This window comes from Plecotus auritus, assembly GCF_963455305.1.
Source record: "Plecotus auritus genome assembly, chromosome: 2".
In the NCBI taxonomy this organism is placed as follows: Eukaryota; Metazoa; Chordata; class Mammalia; order Chiroptera; family Vespertilionidae; genus Plecotus; species Plecotus auritus.
The window spans coordinates 229,189,906-229,209,702 of record NC_137771.1 but is presented as its reverse complement, the minus strand read 5'-3'; the positions used below and the strand labels follow the sequence as shown (position 1 = coordinate 229,209,702).

Genomic DNA, 19,797 nt, shown 5'->3' with positions numbered 1-19,797 from the left:
GGCACAGGCCACGGGGCAGAGCTGTCGCTCCAGTGCCGAGCCCCGGGCACGTCCACGATGTGACTGACCGGGCCCCCCCCCCCCGGGGAGAACGGCTGAGTTCAATGGCCATCTAACGAGGCCGGGAGAGGCCACCCGATCCTACGTGGGGCCACGCGGCCGGAGGTCTCGGTGCTCCGGTCCCTCTGGTCCCTCCGTGCACGGGCGAACCGGCCCCCACGTTTGTGGCAGGACAGACAGGTGGCGCGTTACAGACGACAGTCATACAGGGCGCCCCCACGCTGCACACACTGAGCGGCGGCCACGCAGCTCCTCCAGCACACCGCTCCCGAAGCCGACGGCCGCTGCCACCGCGTGCATTTTGGGGGCGCACCCTGCACAGAGGGGGCGCCCGCTCTCAGCCCCGGGATTACACAACGTCGCCCAGGAAACGTGGTGTGAACTGTAACCAGCGCTCCCGGAATGCAAGGAAGCCGAGAGGGGAGGGGGGAGGGGAGGGGAGGGGGGAGGGGAGTGGAGGGAAGGGGAGGGCAAGGGAGGGGAGGGAGGGGGGGATGGGAGAGGAGGGGAGGGGAGGGACGGAGGGAGAGGGGAGTGGAGGGAAGGGGAGGGCAAGGGAGGGGAGGGAGGGGGGGATGGGAGAGGAGGGGAGGGGAGGGGAGGGGAGGAGGGGGCAAGGGGAGGGGAGGAGGAGGGGAGGGGAGGGGAGGGGAGGGGAGGGGAGGGGGAGGGAGGAGGGGGCAGGAGGGGGAGGGAAGGGGAGGGGAGGGAGGGGAGGGGAGGGGGCAGGAGGGGGAGGGGAGGGGAGGGGGCGGGGAGGGGAGGGGGGAGGGGGGACAAGCGTGTAGCTCGCCTGTCAGAGGTTTTACTTCAATTAACTGGTCGTCTCGTCTCCTGTGTCGGCGACAATCATCGCACGGACAGTAACTTCCACGTTCTGCCCTAACCTGGGCCTTCACTCCCTCCCAGGTACCACGGGCCCCCCTACACGGCGGAGAGAGCACCCCTGCAGGACGGGGTCCCCCCTTTCACAGCGGAGAGAGCACCCCTACAGGACGGGGTCCCCCCTTTCACAGCGGACAGAGCACCCCTGCAGAGAGAGGGATCTCTTGCCTCGGGTCAGAGCCGGGAGGGCAGAGTGGGGTCTGAGCCCAGGCCTCCCTCGCCCGAGCTGAGTTCTCTCCACGGCACAGAACGCCCCGGTGCAGGCCACGCCGTTTCCAACACCGACGCCAAAAGCTCCAAACGTATCAGCGGGCCAGAGGCTCGGAGACCTGGGCCAGGGCGGGCGGAGGAGGGCACGGGACGGGCGGCGTTGGAAAGTAAAATAACAATAAAATAAAGGGCTTTAACGCCACGCGGCTGTGCCGTGCACTGAGCGGCAGCCTGGGGGTCGGCCAGACTCGCCCGGCTCGGGAAGGAGGAAGGGTGCCCGCTCCTCCCCGCCCTCTTCTGGGGCACCTGACGGGCGGCGAGTGGAGAGACCTGGGGGGGCGGGAGACGGGGGACGAGGCACTGACCGCACAGCCGATCGCTGGACACCCCAATCCAACGCAACTCCCCCAAACGCAGTGTGTGAAGGGCACACTCGGTGGGGTTCGTGGTTATACCTCTGAAACGTATGTACACAGGTGAATTCCGGGGTTAGAAAAAAACCTGTCGAGTTTGTGACCATTCGGAACATTCCGGAACATTCCGGAACATTCCGGAACACCACCGGAACATTCCAGAACACCACCGGAACATTCCGGAACACCACCAGAACATTCCAGAACACCACCGGAACATTCCAGAACACCACCGGAACATTCCGGAACACCACAGAACGCGCCACTAAAGCCTGTGCGTCCGCCTTACTCTGGGCCTTAAGGCTACTTTTCAGCTCCCCCGGCCAGGCTCCTCCCCTAGGGGGCAGCGTGTCGCCGTCGCGCCAGCCCTGGCTTCCCGCGGCCCAGTGGGCACGGGTCCCTTCCGTGTGCCCCCGGGGGGGACCGGTCGAGCGCCCGTGGGTGTGTTCATCTCAGCAATTCCTTTGGGGCAGCGCCGGCCCGCGCCCCGCTCCCTCGCACTACGCTCAGCCCCAGGACCGCAGCTGTGACACAAGCAGCCCCGATGGCCGAAACCGGTGTGGCTCAGTGGATAGAGCGTCGGCCTGCGGACTGAAGGGTCCCGGGTTCGATTCCGGTCAAGGGCATGTACCTTGGTTGCGGGCACATCCCCAGTGGGAGGTGTGCAGGAGGCAGCTGATCGATGTTTCTCTCTCATCGATGTTTCTAACTCTCTATCCCTCTCCCTTCCTCTCTGTAAAAAATCAATGAAATATATTTTTTTAAAAAAAAAGCCCCGATGAAGCGTAACCCGTCCGAAGGGCGGTCCGTGGCCGCGTCCACCGGGCGGACGCACTCGCTGACGACGGCCGGGGGTGGGAGCTCCATGCGTTAGGCAGGCGTCCGCGGCGTTGACCGAACACGGATTCCCGCTCACGGCCGGCCACACGCACCCCGTGCAGAGAGGGACCCCGGCGCAGGCTCTCAGCCCTGCTCTCCGCGGGGACCCCGCCCCCTGACGGGGACGGTCACCAGGCGCACGTCCACGCCCGCGGCCCCAGGAACGACGCAGCAGAGGGGCGCGCCCGGCTCCACGTTCCTCTCCGGGGACTGAAACCCCACTGCTCGGCCAACAAGAAGGAACGCGCCAGTCTCGTTACCGTGACAACCACTCACTGAGCCCCGACTGGGTGAACCGTTACTCCCACGCGGACGGAACCCGAGAAAACCACCGCCTCGTGTTTCTGCCGACGCCACGTAATTAGAGCCGATAGGAGACCCGACGTGGGACAGACCTCCAGACACAGAAGCTGGGACACGGGCGCCCCCGGGATCTAAGCGTCCCCACAAGAGGCCGCTTTTCCCTGCAACAGGACGCGGCCATGGGTGCCAGCGTGCGGGGAGACAGTCCCACAGAAACGGAGTCAGAGCCAGGGGGTCTCTGAGTCGCCAACGGGAAACCCAGCCTGGCGAGCGACCGGGAGAGCGGGATCGCGTCCCCGCGGCCCTGGGCCCGTCTGCGCTGGGGCACATGCTCCCTGCCCGGACGGGGGGGGGGGGGGGGGGGGACGCTGCACCCCGCGGAGAGGCTGGGACCCGCAGGGCCATCCCAGGAGCCGCCCTCCGACCGAACGAGGGCCTTCAGTGCCGAACCCGCTCCCCCTCGCCAGCCACCACCCTCGTGAATGCCCGTGGGGTTCACGCCCCTGCGCGGAGGGCCCGGGGGGCGGCCTACCAGCTCGTACAGGTCCTCCTCGGGCTGGGGCACGTAGACCTGCAGTCTGTCCTCCACGAGGAACCTCAGCCGCAGGCAGTGCGCTGCCGGGTCCAGCTGGTGCGTCTGCGCGGACGAAGGAAAGGGAGAGAGATGTTCAGGGGCCGCGGTCGGCAAACTGCGGCTCGCGAGCCACACATGCGGCTCTTTGGCCCCTTGAGTGTGGCTCTGCCACAAAATACCACGGCCTGGGCGAGTCTATTTGGAAAAAGTGGCATTAGGCCGAAACCGGTGTGGCTCAGTGGATAGAGCGTCGGCCTGCGGACTGAAGGGTCCCGGGTTCGATTCCGGTCAGGGGCATGTACCTGGGTTGCGGGCACATCCCCAGTGGGAGGTGTGCAGGAGGCAGCTGATGGATGTTTCTCTCTCATCGATGTTTCTAGCTCTCTATCCCTCTCCCTTCCTCTCTGTAAAAAAAATCAATAAAATATATTTTTTTAAAAAAATAAGAAAAAGTGGCGTTAGAAGAAGTTTAAGTTTAAAAAATGTGGCTCTCCAAGGAAATTTCAATTGTACTGCTGGTGTTTGGCTCTGCTGACTGATGAGTTTGCCGACCACTGTTCAGGGGGAAGGAGGGGGCGTTCCCCAGGGACACGGCGTCCGGATCCCGGGATGACGGGGTCCACCGGCCCGAACGCTTCGCAGCTGAACCCAAACTCCAGCTCATCTAGCCGAACGCAGGCTGCGCTCCGTGGCACCGAGCGATGCACTCGCCGGCCTGGGACAACGCAAGGAGGCGCGTGCGGGGCGGGAGGGGAGCACGACCTTGGCCTCGGAGCGGGAAGCTGCGGGGGCCACGCCGGCCCGTCCTCGAGAAATCCCGGGTCAGAAGGGAGACAAGGTGCCCCCCACATCTGCTTCCCGCCGCGGGGGAGGGAACGGACGGGAAACCGCGTGGGGTCCTGGCGAACGGGAGCCATCCGCGGGGAAGCCTGTGGTCGCCGTCCGTGGACGCTCGGGACACGCCCGCGAGGCCGCCTGAGACACCCCGAGCATCGGGGCCGCGGCCTGGGGAGGGACCCTGCGGACACCAGGTCCCAGTCCGTGGGACGGAGCCGCCGCGCCCTCCGGGGCTAATGGGTGAAACCGGTGAGCTGGCGGTCAGGGGCGTCAGACGTGTGTCCAGCCCGAGGGCGAAGCGGTAACCCCCCGGGGCCTTGGCAGGAAGAAGTGCCCACCCTGCCCGCAGCATCGGCGACTGGCCAGGAGCGGGTCAGACACCGCCCGCGGCACACTCTGACGGAGCACGCGGGCCAGGCCTCCGGGCCTCCCCGTGTCTGAGAAAAGGGGTTCGCGTCGCGGTGACCCCCAACCCAGTTCTCGACGGACTTGGGCAGCGAGCAGGGACGCGCTTACAGCTCGCACAGCCCCCGGAAGCCGCTGGAAAGAGCCGGGCCTCGCCAAGGGGAGGGCTCGCTGCAGCTGGCGCCGCACCCCTGGGAGCCCGGCCCGTGCCCTGCGGAGCCCCGCCCGGCCCGCACCGCCACGTGCGGAGTGACCCTGGGGCCGCTGCTCCCCAGGACGCCCCCGGGGCCTCACCTTGCAGACCCCCTCCAGCGTGTCCCGCGCCGAGTCTCCGGGCCGCACGACCGTCAGCACGGAGCGGTTGTCGGGGAGACAGAACCAGGACGGCGTGAAGTACTCGTGCACCCACATGTCGCAGTCGGGGTTCTGCTGGTGGGCGCTGGGCACGGCCATCTCCTTCTCCACCTGCAACAGGGAGCAGGCAGCCGGGGGCCGCCGTGGGCACAGGGACCTCCGACCCCAGGGCACAGGGGCCTCCTAGTCCCGAGAGGGGCCCAGTGCAGAGGCGGCGGCGGGGGGGCAGGACAGGGGGTGCTTGGAGAGGAAGAAGTACCGAGAAAGGAGCGCGGCTGGGGGGGGGGGGTGTCCTCAGACCTCACACCTGGTCCGGGACACCCCAGGCAGGCATGCAGGAACGGGAGGCTGGGAAATTTAGAAGGAACCTAGGGAGAAAGGAAAGGAAAAGGGAGAAGGAGAGGGGGAGGGAAGAAGATAAAAAGGAAGGAGGGAGGGAGGGAAGGAGGGAAGGAGGGAAGGAAGGAAGGAGGGAGGGAGGGAGGGAGGGAGAGAGGGAAGGAAGGAGGGAGGGAGGGAAGGAGGGAAGGAAGGAAGGAAGGAGGGAGGGAGGGAGGGAGAGAGGGAAAGAAGGAGAGAGGGAGGGAAGGAGGGAAGGAGGGAAGGAAGGAAAGAGGGAGAGAAGGAGGGAAGGAAGGAGGGAGGGAGGGAAGGAGGGAAGGAAGGAAGGAGGGAGGGAGGGAAGGAAGGAAGGAAGGAAGGAGGGAGGGAGGGAGGGAGGGAAGGAAGGAAGGAGGGAGGGAAGGAGGGAAGGAAGGAGGGAGGGAGGGGAGGAGGGAGGGAAGGAAGGAGGGAGGGGAGGAGGGAAGGAAGGAAGGAGGGAGGGAAGGAGGGAAGGAAGGAGGGAGGGAGGGAGGGAAGGAAAGAAGGAGGGAGGGAGGGAGGGAAGGAGGGAAGGAGGGAGGGAAGGAAGGAGGGAAGGAGGGAAGGAGGGAGGGAAGGAAGGAGGGAAGGAGGGAGGGAGGGAAGGAGGGAGGGAAGGAAGGAAGGAGGGAGGGAGGGAGGGAGGGAGGGAAGGAAGGAGGGAAGGAGGGAGGGAGGGAAGGAGGGAGGGAAGGAAAGAAGGAGGGAGGGAGGGAGGGAAGGAGGGAGTGAAGGAAGGAGGGAAGGAGGGAAGGAGGGAGGGAAGGAAGGAGGGAAAGAGGGAGGGAGGGAAGGAAGGAAGGAAAGAGGGAGGGAGGGAAGGAAGGAAGGAAGGAGGGAGGGAGGGAAGGAAAGAAGGAGGGAGGGAGGGAGGGAAGGAGGGAAGGAGGGAGGGAAGGAAGGAGGGAAGGAAGGAAGGAGGGAAGGAGGGAGGGAAGGAAGGCACCTAACCCACCCACTGGCTCAGCTCAGCCACTGGTCCTCCCTCAGCCACGGCGAGCCCAGCGCAGCCCCAGCGAGCTCAGGGCCCACCGGCTGCGAAGGCGAGGAGCCCGAGGAAGGGGGAGGCCGGGCGGCGTGGCAGGAGCAGCACCCTCTGTGCTCGACGCGGGCCTCCCGCCCGGCCTGGGAGACGGCCGCCCCCTTTCCCGGGGAGGGCAGCACCTTGGGGTGAGTGCGGGGAGACGGCCGCCCCCTTTCCCGGGGAGGGCAGCACCTTGGGGTGAATGCGAGGACGCGTGTGGGGACCTCCTGAGGTGGCCGCCGTCCCCCCCTGCCCCCGCCTCCCCGTCTGAGGCTCAGGACACCCCGCGCTCAAGCTCTCATACTGATTCCGAGGCGGAGAACCGGGGCGCCCGCGAGGCCGCAGCAGCAGCACCAGAGCACCCCCACCGAGAGGCTGCGGCCTGGCTATGGGGTCTAAAGGCTCGGGCGTCCATGGACGCAGAGGCTGCAAAGGGGCCTGGAGAACAAGCCAACGCTCGTGACTCCCCGATCGGAGGGCTGAGAGCCCCTCCTAAACCCGCACCCGGACGAAGAGCTCTGTGACCCTCCAGGCGTCCTCAAACGACGGCCCACGGGCCACAGGCGGCCGCCGAGGACATGGATCCGGCCCGCCGGGGGCCGCTGCCTGTCCTGCTCAGCAGCCGACGCGTCCCGGGCCCGCAGTGCGCATAGGAATTTGTTCATAGTTTTTTTTTTAAACTATAGTCCGGCCCTCCCACGGTCTGAGGGACAGAGAACTGGCCCCCTGTTTAAAAAGTTTGAGGACCCCTGCTTTAGGCCCTCCACCGACCGGCCCCGAGCGCCACACGCCCGCAGGAGGCCTCCCTGGGGGGCCACGCTTCACCCCGAAACGCGGGCTCCAGGGCCTGCGACCGCCTTAGGACTGATGGCTGATGGCGCCCGCTTTCACACGGAGGCGGCGCGGGCGGTGCCTGTAGCACGGACGCGGCTGTTACCTTGCCATCGGGGACGGCGTCGTCGAAGACCTCCTCCAAAGCCTGCTTGCCGGCGTCGGGCCCCTCGCCGAACACCTGCAACACACACAGGCCGTCAGGAGGGGCGGGGCTGGCCGACGGGACCGGGAGGGGGGGGATGGGGGGGGACCCGCACGGCTGCGACCCGGCCTCCCGCCAGGCCCACCTGGTTGATGCTGGGGTGCCCCTGCTTCTTCTTGGAGGTGGTGTCCAGGCCCCAGAGAGAGGAGAAGCGGCTCCGGCGCTTGCTGGTGGAGCGCGACATGGCCTGCGTGCGCCGCCTCACGCCCGTCTCGGCGGTGCGGGCGGCCACCTGCGGACACACAGGGAGGGCGGCGGGCAGCGGGGCGGCATCGGACCACGGGCCATCCCTCAGGGACCCACCATCGCACCCTCAAACGCCAGCGTTCATCACACCAGCCGGCACCACTGCCCCCCCATCCCCTCATGGAGCCCACAGCCGGTCCCCAGGCCCACCCTGGACCCCGACTGTCCACGGACGGCGGGCGACTTGTCTGTACTCATCGGTACAGACACGGAACAGTCACAGGCTCACGGGACGCGTCTCAGCCGCACGCGCGGCCACGGCTGCACTGCGTGCCCCGGGGCACACGGACCACACTCGGCGCTTCTCCCAAACCCCACGACGTACCGTCCCTTCTGCTCAGCTTTCTCCGATTCCCACAAACCTCTCCCTTGCTGGACCCCTGACCACTGTGCCCGCACCCACCCCTCCGGCCCGTCTGAGGCCCCGCGTGGAGCGAGCACACGGCTGTGACCTCGGCTCAGGGGAGGAAGCGGAAGGTCTGCGCTTCCGGGAGTCGGAGAGGGTTCCCCAGGACCCGCCGCCCCCCTCCTGCGCGGGGATGGGCAGGGTCAGCGGGAAGGAGGTCAGGGCGGGGCCTCTGGGAGGAGGCAGGGATGGGAGAGCCCGGGCCACGAGAGGGTGAAGGCCCCGCTCACTGCCGCGCGTGCCCTACGTTCAGGTGGAAGGGCAGTAAAAACGGGGTGTCGTTTAAAAATAAAAAACTGAACCCAGTGAGCTGTCTGCGAGGTGCCAGCAACCCAGACAAGAATGTCGTTGGGCCGAAACCGGTGTGGTTCAGTGGATAGAGCGTCGGCCTGCGGACTGAAGGGTCCCGGGTTCAATTCCGGTCAAGGGCATGTACCTTGGTTGCGGGCACATCCCCAGTGGGAGGTGTGCTGGAGGCAGCTGATCGATGTTTCTCTCTCATCGATGTTTCTAGCTCTCTATCCCTCTCCCTTCCTCTCTGTGAAATATCAATAAAATATATTTTTTTTTAAAAGAAAAAGCATGTCGGAGGGAAGACGCCCGTTTTCATCGGCCACTGACATGACAGAAACAGTGAGAAGCGGAGCCCCCAAGGAGATCTGCACCCCATACATACGTGCAACTTTGCCCATGCGTGCACACGTGTGTGTGTGTGTGTGTGTGTGTGCGAGAGAGAGAGAGAGAGAGAGAGAGAGAGAGAGAGAGAGAGAGAGAGAGGTATGATGTCTCCACTTACATTTCCATAAAGTTAAGGTAAAAAAATATGCACTTGGGCCTGGCCGGTGTGGCTCAGTGGTTTAGCTTTGACCTTTGAACCAGGAGGTCACAGTTCGATCGATTCCCGGTCAGGGCACAGGCCCGGGTTGTGGGTTCCATCCCCAGTGATGGGTGTGCGGGAGGCAGCCGATCCATGATTCTCACTCATCATGGGTGTTTCTATCTCGCTCTCCCTTCCTCTCTGAAATCAATAAAAATATATATTTTTAAAAACACAGAAAAAATGTCCTTGGGCCCTGGCCCGTGTGGCCCAGGGGATAGAGTGTCGGCCCGTGGACTGAGGGGCCACCGGTTCGATTCCAGTCGAGGGCACGTCCCGCAGTGGCGGGCTCGTGCAGGAGGCCACCCATCGATGTGTCTCTCTCGCACCGACGACGTCACTCTGTCTGTGCCTCTGCCCGCCTTCCACTCCCTCTAACCACCCGTGGGAAAGCGTCCTCGGGTGAGGAGTAACAAAACACACAGACATGCGCCTCGGGCTAAAAACGTGACCCTGCCTGTGGGTGCTGGGTTACCCGCAAACACGGCCGCGAAGGTCCCCCAAGACACGGCCGCGTCTTCCCCGCACAACCCCCAGCCACGGAGGGCTGTCAGGGAGACCGGCCCCCAGAGGCTGTCGGAAGCACGCGGCCCACTCCCACGCGCTGAGGCAGCCCTCCCCCGGACCGGCAAGGCGAGCGGCTCCCCCACCCCCGGCCGCCGCGGGCCGCTCACCAGGGCGTGGAAGGACGACACGGAGAAGATGCCCAGGCGCCCCATGGCCACCTTGGTGGGGCGGCTGGCGAAGGCGAGCAGCCGCTTGGGGTTGGGCAGCTCGCCGCCCTGCAGGCTGGCCAGGTAGCAGCGGGTAGCGGAACAGGTCCATCTGGAACTGCTCGAGGTTCTGCTCCCAGACGAAGATCTGCCGGGACACGCGGAACGTGAGGGGGGGGAAGCCAGCGTCACGGCTCCATCCTGCACCAGCGTCACCCCCCCCCCCCACCCGCTGCAAGGCCCGGTGTCCATCCTAGGGGTGCACAGAGGGGCCCTGCGTTCTCGGGCGCCGGCTGGAGGAGGGACCCTGTGTTCACAGGCGGTAGGGGGAGGGACCCTGCGTTCTAGGGAGCCGGCAGGGGGAGGGACCCTGCGTTCTAGGGAGCCGGCAGGGGGAGGGACCCTGCGTTCTAGGGAGCCGGCAGGGGGAGGGACCCTGCGTTCTCGGGCTCTGACAGGGGGCGGGACCCTGCGTTCTAGGGAGCCGGCAGGGGGAGGGACCCTGCGTTCTCGGGAGCCGGCAGGGGGAGGGACCCTGCGTTCACAGCTGGCAGGGGGAGGGACCCTGCGTTCTAGGGAGCTGGCAGGGGGAGGGACCCTGCGTTCTTGGGAGCCGGCAGGGGGAGGGACCCTGCGTTCTCTGGAGCCGGCAGAGGGAGGGACCCTGCGTTCTCGGGAGCCGGCAGGGGGAGGGACCCTGCGTTCTCGGGAGCCGGCAAGGGAAGGGACCCTGCGTTCTCGGGAGCCGGCAGGGGGAGGGACCCTGCGTTCACAGCTGGCAGGGGGAGGGACCCTGCGTTCTAGGGAGCTGGCAGGGGGGGGGGACCCTGCGTTCTAGGGAGCCGGCAGGGGGAGGGACCCTGCGATCTCGGGCTCTGACAGGGGGCGGGACCCTGCGTTCTAGGGAGCCGGCAGGGGGCGGGACCCTGTGTTCTCGGGCTCTGACAGGGGGAGGGGACCCTGCGATCTCGGGCTCTGACGGGGGGGCGGGGGGGGACCCTGCGTTCTCGGGCTCTGACAGGGGGAGGGACCCTGCGATCTCGGGCTCTGACGGGGGGGGGGGGGGGGGACCCTGCGTTCTCGGGCTCTGACAGGGGGAGGGACCCTGCGTTCTAGGGAGCCGGCAGGGGGAGGGACCCTGCGTTCTAGGGAGCCGGCAGGGGGAGGGACCCTGCGTTCTAGGGAGCCGGCAGGGGGAGGGACCCTGCGTTCACAGCTGGCAGGGGGGGGGACCCTGCGTTCTCGGGAGCCGGCAGGGGGGGGGGACCCTGCGTTCTAGGGAGCCGGCAGGGGGAGGGACCCTGCGATCTCGGGCTCTGACAGGGGGAGGGACCCTGTGTTCTAGGGAGCCGGCAGGGGGCGGGACCCTGTGTTCTAGGGAGCCGGCAGTGGGGGGGACCCTGCGTTCTCGGGCTCTGACAGGGGGAGGGACCCTGCGATCTCGGGCTCTGACGGGGGGGGGGGGGGGGGGGACCCTGCGTTCTCGGGCTCTGACAGGGGGAGGGACCCTGCGATCTCGGGCTCTGACGGGGGGGGGGGGGGGGGGACCCTGCGTTCTCGGGCTCTGACAGGGGGAGGGACCCTGCGATCTCGGGCTCTGACGGGGGGGGGGGGGGGGACCCTGCGTTCTCGGGCTCTGACAGGGGGAGGGACCCTGCGATCTCGGGCTCTGACGGGGGGGGGGGGGGGACCCTGCGTTCTCGGGCTCTGACAGGGGGAGGGACCCTGCGATCTCGGGCTCTGACGGGGGGGGGGGGGGGGGGACCCTGCGTTCTCGGGCTCTGACAGGGGAAGGGACCCTGCGATCTCGGGCTCTGACAGGGGAAGGACCCTGCGTTCTCGGGAGCCGGCAGGGGGAGGGACCCTGCGTTCTAGGGAGCCGGCAGGGGGAGGGACCCTGCGTTCTAGGGAGCCGGCAGGGGGAGGGACCCTGCGTTCTCGGGCTCTGACAGGGGGAGGGACCCTGTGTTCTAGGGAGCCGGCAGGGGGAGGGACCCTGCGTTCACAGCCGGCAGGGGGTGGGACCCTGCGTTCTCGGGCTCTGACGGGGGGGGGGGACCCTGCGTTCTCGGGCTCTGACGGGGGGGGGACCCTGCGTTCTAGGGAGCCGGCAGGGGGAGGGACCCTGTGTTCTAGGGAGCCGGCAGGGGGCGGGACCCTGTGTTCTAGGGCTCTGACAGGGGGAGGGACCCTGCGTTCTAGGGAGCCGGCAGGGGGCGGGACCCTGTGTTCTAGGGAGCCGGCAGGGGGCGGGACCCTGTGTTCTAGGGAGCCGGCAGGGGGGGGGGACCCTGCGTTCTCGGGCTCTGACAGGGGGAGGGACCCTGCGATCTCGGGCTCTGACGGGGGGGGGGGGGGGGACCCTGCGTTCTCGGGCTCTGACAGGGGGAGGGACCCTGCGATCTCGGGCTCTGACAGGGGAAGGACCCTGCGTTCTCGGGAGCCGGCAGGGGGAGGGACCCTGCGTTCTAGGGAGCCGGCAGGGGGAGGGACCCTGCGTTCTCGGGAGCCGGCAGGGGGAGGGACCCTGCGTTCTCTGGAGCCGGCAGAGGGAGGGACCCTGCGTTCTCGGGAGCCGGCAGGGGGAGGGACCCTGCGTTCTAGGGAGCCGGCAGGGGGAGGGACCCTGCGTTCTAGGGAGCCGGCAGGGGGAGGGACCCTGCGTTCTCTGGAGCCGGCAGAGGGAGGGACCCTGCGTTCTCGGGAGCCGGCAGGGGGAGGGACCCCTGCGTTCTCGGGAGCCGGCAGGGGGAGGGACCCTGCGTTCTCTGGAGCCGGCAGAGGGAGGGACCCTGCGTTCTCGGGAGCCGGCAGGGGGAGGGACCCTGCGTTCTAGGGAGCCGGCAGGGGGAGGGACCCTGCGTTCTAGGGAGCCGGCAGGGGGAGGGACCCTGCGTTCTCTGGAGCCGGCAGAGGGAGGGACCCTGCGTTCTCGGGAGCCGGCAGGGGGAGGGACCCTGCGTTCTCGGGAGCCGGCAAGGGAAGGGACCCTGCGTTCTCGGGAGCCGGCAGGGGGAGGGACCCTGCGTTCACAGCTGGCAGGGGGAGGGACCCTGCGTTCTAGGGAGCTGGCAGGGGGGGGGACCCTGCGTTCTAGGGAGCCGGCAGGGGGAGGGACCCTGCGATCTCGGGCTCTGACAGGGGGCGGGACCCTGCGTTCTAGGGAGCCGGCAGGGGGCGGGACCCTGTGTTCTCGGGCTCTGACAGGGGGAGGGACCCTGCGATCTCGGGCTCTGACGGGGGGGGGCGGGGGGGGACCCTGCGTTCTCGGGCTCTGACAGGGGGAGGGACCCTGCGATCTCGGGCTCTGACGGGGGGGGGGGGGGGGACCCTGCGTTCTCGGGCTCTGACAGGGGGAGGGACCCTGCGTTCTAGGGAGCCGGCAGGGGGAGGGACCCTGCGTTCTAGGGAGCCGGCAGGGGGAGGGACCCTGCGTTCTAGGGAGCCGGCAGGGGGAGGGACCCTGCGTTCACAGCTGGCAGGGGGGGGGGACCCTGCGTTCTCGGGAGCCGGCAGGGGGGGGGACCCTGCGTTCTAGGGAGCCGGCAGGGGGAGGGACCCTGCGATCTCGGGCTCTGACAGGGGGAGGGACCCTGTGTTCTAGGGAGCCGGCAGGGGGCGGGACCCTGTGTTCTAGGGAGCCGGCAGTGGGGGGGGACCCTGCGTTCTCGGGCTCTGACAGGGGGAGGGACCCTGCGATCTCGGGCTCTGACGGGGGGGGGGGGGGGACCCTGCGTTCTCGGGCTCTGACAGGGGGAGGGACCCTGCGATCTCGGGCTCTGACGGGGGGGGGGGGGGGGGGGGACCCTGCGTTCTCGGGCTCTGACAGGGGGAGGGACCCTGCGATCTCGGGCTCTGACGGGGGGGGGGGGGGGACCCTGCGTTCTCGGGCTCTGACAGGGGGAGGGACCCTGCGATCTCGGGCTCTGACGGGGGGGGGGGGGGGGGACCCTGCGTTCTCGGGCTCTGACAGGGGGAGGGACCCTGCGATCTCGGGCTCTGACGGGGGGGGGGGGGGGACCCTGCGTTCTCGGGCTCTGACAGGGGAAGGGACCCTGCGATCTCGGGCTCTGACAGGGGAAGGACCCTGCGTTCTCGGGAGCCGGCAGGGGGAGGGACCCTGCGTTCTAGGGAGCCGGCAGGGGGAGGGACCCTGCGTTCTAGGGAGCCGGCAGGGGGAGGGACCCTGCGTTCTCGGGCTCTGACAGGGGGAGGGACCCTGTGTTCTAGGGAGCCGGCAGGGGGAGGGACCCTGCGTTCACAGCCGGCAGGGGGTGGGACCCTGCGTTCTCGGGCTCTGACGGGGGGGGGGACCCTGCGTTCTCGGGCTCTGACGGGGGGGGGGACCCTGCGTTCTAGGGAGCCGGCAGGGGGAGGGACCCTGTGTTCTAGGGAGCCGGCAGGGGGCGGGACCCTGTGTTCTAGGGCTCTGACAGGGGGAGGGACCCTGCGTTCTAGGGAGCCGGCAGGGGGCGGGGACCCTGTGTTCTAGGGAGCCGGCAGGGGGCGGGACCCTGTGTTCTAGGGAGCCGGCAGGGGGGGGGACCCTGCGTTCTCGGGCTCTGACAGGGGGAGGGACCCTGCGATCTCGGGCTCTGACGGGGGGGGGGGGGGGACCCTGCGTTCTCGGGCTCTGACAGGGGGAGGGACCCCTGCGATCTCGGGCTCTGACAGGGGAAGGACCCTGCGTTCTCGGGAGCCGGCAGGGGGAGGGACCCTGCGTTCTAGGGAGCCGGCAGGGGGAGGGACCCTGCGTTCTAGGGAGCCGGCAGGAGGAGGGACCCTGCGTTCACAGCCGGCAGGGGGCAGGACCCTGCGATCTCGGGCTCTGACGGGGGGGGAGGACCCTGCGTTCTCGGGCTCTGACGGGGGGGGGGACCCTGCGTTCTAGGGAGCCGGCAGGGGGCGGGACCCTGTGTTCTAGGGAGCCGGCAGGGGGGGGGACCCTGCGTTCTAGGGCTCTGACAGGGGGAGGGACCCTGCGATCTCGGGCTCTGACGGGGAGGGGGGACCCTGCGATCTCGGGCTCTGACAGGGGGGAGGACCCTGCGATCTCGGGCTCTGACAGGGGGCGGGACCCTGCGTTCTCGGGCTCTGACGGGGGGGGGGGGACCCTGCATTCTAGGGAGCCGGCAGGGGGCGGGACCCTGCGTTCTAGGGAGCCGGCAGGGTCTCTGCGAAGACACGGCCGTGAATTCAGTAAGACAAACAGAAACATGTCACCAGGTCCCATGTCCCTGGGTGGGGCTCACATTTGCAGCATCACTGGGGCCTCCGCACCGGGCTCGGGGCACAAACCAGGAGGAGGAAGTGAAAACGGGGGTTCAGCCCTGGGAATTAGGTGACTTCCAAGGGCTGGCTTCTCACAGGAGACGAGGAGAAGGGGAAAAGGGGCGAGCTGAAGAGCAGAGCGGACACCCCCAGCGGTGTGGGGACAGGTGGGCGGTGGAGAGGACCAGGCGGGGTCTGGGAACTGGGATGGGGCCGACCCAGACCCTGGGTACACAGTCCCCCAGAGGGTAGACCACAGAAGCTCCCCGTGGCTTAGGGCACAGTGAGACCTACCCCCTAAAGCTGATGTGACACTTCAATAGGATCACCTAAGCTGTTGCTCACGGGTTGAGTGTCCACCCATGAACCAGGAGGTCACAGGTTCGATTCCTGTCAGGGCACAGGCCCGGGCTGTGGGCTCGATCCCCGTGTGGGGCGTGCAGAAGGCAGCTGATCAATGATTCTCTCTCACCACTGATGTTTCTATCTCTCTCCCACTCTCCCTTCCTCTCTGAAATCAATAAAAATGTATTAAAAAAAAAAAAGGAAAGAAAAAACACACTCTACATCCCCTAAATCTAGAGTCCTAAGTTTATTGAGGAGTCCAGAGTGGACCCCACGGCTGAGCCCGTCCACCCGATAATGTGCAGACGAGGTGCAGACCTCCCAAGGCCAGACGCCCAGCACACACCTGGGACGGCTTCGTCCCATCTCAGCCTCCTTCCCGGGTGACAATCGACCATGACCAACAGCGAGGGAACTGCCCGTCACGGTAAAGAACTGAGCAGCTGGGTGGTGGCCACGAGCAGACAGAGGAGGGAGCCGAGAGCCACTCAAGACCTCAGGATTCCACCCACGTCTAGACGGAGAGCAATCACCTGACCCAGGAGGGCGATCACCTGACCCAGGAGAGCGCTCACCTGACCCAGGAGAGCGATCACCTGACCCAGGAGAGCGATCACCTGATCCAGGAGAGTGATCACCTGACCCCGGAGGGCGATCACCTGATCCCGGAGGGCGATCACCTGACCCAGGAGAGTGATCACCTGACCCCGGAGGGCAATCACCTGATCCAGAAGAGTGATCACCTGATCCAGGAGGGCGATCACCTGACCCAGGAGGGCGATCACCTGATCCAAGAGGGCGATCACCTGACCCCGGAGGGCGATCACCTGATCCAGAAGAGTGATCACCTGACCCCAGAGGGCGATCACCTGACCCAGGAGAGCGATCACCTGACCCAGGAGGGCGATCACCTGACCCAGGAGAGTGCGAGTCTAGGGAGAGCGATCACCTGACCCAGGAGAGCAATCACCTGACCCCGGAGGGCGATCACCTGACCCCGGAGGGCGATCACCTGACCCAGGAGGGCGATCACCTGACCCAGGAGAGTGTGAGTCTAGAGGGAGAGCGGTCACCTGATCTAGGATGGTCTTCTTCTTCTTGGAGTCGGTGACGGAGGACAGCTGCATCTCGCCCATCTTCTTCATCTTCTCGTCCATGTCGATCTTCTGCTCCAGCTTCTTGATTTCCGACTTGAGGAGGCGCAGCGTGTCCTCCTTGTGATGGTGCCTGGCCACGGCGGCCGAGCAGGCCGAGTGGATGGCGGTGATCCAGTTCTCCAGCTCCGTCTGGCTGGTGGTCTGCGGGGGAGGGGGGGGGCAGGGCAACAGACACCTCTTAGGCCGGTGGTCGGCAAACTGCGGAGTGGCTCTCGAGCCGCAGTTTGCCGGCCACTGTCATAGGCTATCGGAACAAACCCTTCCCGATGGGCCAATCCTAAATTTTCACATACGGACGCGAAGGATGAGGGAGGAGCATTTGCACATCCGCAGCTAAGTATCAGTCCATCGTAAGGGAAAGTCAGGGACGGTGTCTAAAGTCAGATAAGGAACAGCGAAGTGTGTTCATGAGAAATGCGGGTAAAAGGAACTAAAAACACCCAGTTAAACCCGCTGAGCCTCGTGACTCTGGGGCAGGGAGGCTGGGAGCAGCAAGGAAAGACAGAGAATCTCACTATACGCGCTAAGAGTTCACTGAATTCTCTACAACTGTGTGCTCAGAGCGCCTTAAGGCAACCGTAAACGCTGTGAAGATAAAGCCGGCGCTGAGCGTCACGCCGTATTCGGATGACACGTAAGAGCATACGAATGCCACACGGAAACCCAGCCTGGCCACGCCGCGGGTCAGCACTGCGCTGCTCGCCGCCGGGACCTCGGGACGCCCCCACGCAGGCGTGTCCCGTGAGGCCGCCCGCGTGTTCACCGGCACGTACGCTGCACCCACCCCCTCTCCCCTCAGGGCTCGCTGACCCTGCACCTCACGGGCGGTTGGCAGGGGGCGCCCGAGGTCCTCTCGGACATAAATCTCCGGCTCCGCTCGTGGGCCACGGCTCGCGGCGTGTCTGTTTCCCTCGCTAACGGCAGGAGACGACGGCGTGGAGTGGGATGCACAGAGCCAGCCGGGCGCGCGGAGGTCTCTCCGGGGCCTGGCAAACTCAGACTCCCCGGGGAAGCCATGCACCGGCGGAGAGAGGTGCCTGCAGGCAGAGCCCAGCGCACAGTCTCCCTTCCCGATCGCACCGACAGCCGTAGGTCGCCGTTACCGGCACCTGCGATGGGTCAGCCACCTGACTTGTGTTTCCACGCAGCGTGTGGCTCCCCTGGCGCGGGCACAACCTCGTGCTCTCAGTGGCCACGCCACACTCGGCCGGTCCCACCCACACGCCCCCAGCACACAAAACCCCTTTCTCCCGCAGCCGGTGACGTAAGTCCTATCCATGGCGAACCTGAGCGACAGCGACCGACCACAGCACAGGCGCTGGATGGAGCCCTGGGGCTGAACAACCTGTAAACCATCCCATAGCCAGGCTGGCCTCCCGCTCTCCCCTCAGCCCTACACACACACACACACTCACACTCACACACTCACACACACTCACACACACACACACTCACACACTCACACTCACACACACACTCACACACTCACACACACACACACTCACACACAAACACACACACTCACACACTCACACACACAAACACACACACACACACTCACACACACTCACACACTCACACTCACACACACTCACACACACACACACACACTCACACACACACTCACACACTCACACACACACACACTCACACACAAACACACACACTCACACACTCACACACTCACACACAAACACACACACTCACACACTCACACACACACACTCACACACACACACTCACACACACACACACACACTCACATACACACTCACACACACACACACTCACACACACACACACTCACATACACACACACACACATACACACACTCACATACACTCGCGTGCACTCGTGCACACACACACTCGCGCACACACACTCACATACACACACACATACACACACACACTCGCGTGCACTCATACACTCACACACACACTCGCACACACACACACTCGCACACACACACTCTCACATACACACACATACACACACACATTCACACACTGGTGTGCACTCGTACACACACACACTTGCACACACATGCACACTCACACACACTCACATACACACACACTCACACACACTCTCACATACATACACACACTCACATACACACACATACACACACTCACACATACACACACTCGTGTGCACTCGTACACACTCGCACACACACTCGCACTCACACATTCGCATACACACACACTCGCACACTCACACACACCTGCACACACACACACTCGCACTCACACACTCACAACACACACACTCACACACACACACACACTCACATACACACTCACACACACATACACACACACTTATACACACTCTCACTCACACTCTCACATACACACACACTCATACACACACACAAACACACACACACACGCTCACACACACACACTCGTGTGCACTTGCACACACACTCGTACACTCACACACATTCACACACACACTCGCACACTCACTCACACACACTCACTTCCAGCCGCCGCCCCAGGAATGCAGGCTGGAACCAGAAGTGGGGAACGCCCTCGTGGACCCCCCAGGGCAGTGATTCTCTCTGAAAAGGGCCATTCTGGGCTCTGCCCGTCAGCAGCATACACACTTCACCCCGGCGGGCACAGAGGTTTGCATGAATAAGGCCCTATGTTGCCACGAAAGAATTCTCCTCAATGTGACCCAAAGGGTAGGGTGTGCCAGCACTGTGTGGCCAGGAACGCCGTTCTGAAGGGACTTTAATCAGGGGTGTGTAGGTACGCAGGAGGGCGTCCCGCCCGGGCCCGTGTGGCTCAGCTGGTCGAGCGGCACCCTGTGCTCCTGAGGTCACAGGTTCGACCCAGCTCAGGGCACGCCCAGGCGGTGGGTTCAGTCCCCGGTCCGGGCGTGTGTGGGAGGCAACCGGTTGATGTTTCTCTAAAATCAATGTACAATGTATATACAGAGAGCGCGCATCCCCAACAATTGTAAATACACTTTAACAGCTGATAGCTCAACTCTGACCATGAAATGCCCTTTAGTAAGCACTGCCTTTGTAAGGATTCACACTGTGTGTACGCATCTTTTGGGGCACCCTGTACTTATTCCCAGGTGAGGATTGGATAAGAAGGAGAACATCCTGCCCTAACCGGTTTGGCTCAGTGGATAGAGCGTCGGCCTGCGGACTGAAGGGTCCCGGGTTTGATTCCGGTCAAGGGCATGTACCTTGGTTGCGGGCACATCCGCAGTGGGAGGTGTGCAGGAGGCAGCTATTGATGTTTCTCTCTCATCGATGTTTCTAGCTCTCCATCCCTCTCCTTTCCTCTCTGTAAAATATCAATAAATTAAAAAAAAAAAAAAAGAACATCCTGAGAGTGATCAATTACTCCCTACCCAGCAGTGACCCAGAGTGGCCACGACTGAGGTACGATTTAGAAATATTCCCGGGGA

The 19,797-nt window shown here is 65.3% G+C and overlaps 1 protein-coding gene across 1 annotated transcript in view; it reads right to left on the bottom strand.

The window, feature by feature from the left end:
- The window catches only part of TIAM1 (TIAM Rac1 associated GEF 1), a 219,849-nt gene that overhangs the window by 39,429 nt on the left and 160,623 nt on the right, over positions 1 to 19,797 (bottom strand). The window contains 7 exon segments of the mRNA XM_080654731.1: positions 3,283 to 3,387; positions 4,861 to 5,031; positions 7,245 to 7,319; positions 7,429 to 7,575; positions 9,547 to 9,678; positions 9,680 to 9,733; positions 16,275 to 16,499. Of these exon segments, the coding sequence (XP_080510857.1) occupies positions 3,283 to 3,387; positions 4,861 to 5,031; positions 7,245 to 7,319; positions 7,429 to 7,575; positions 9,547 to 9,678; positions 9,680 to 9,733; positions 16,275 to 16,499 (909 nt within the window).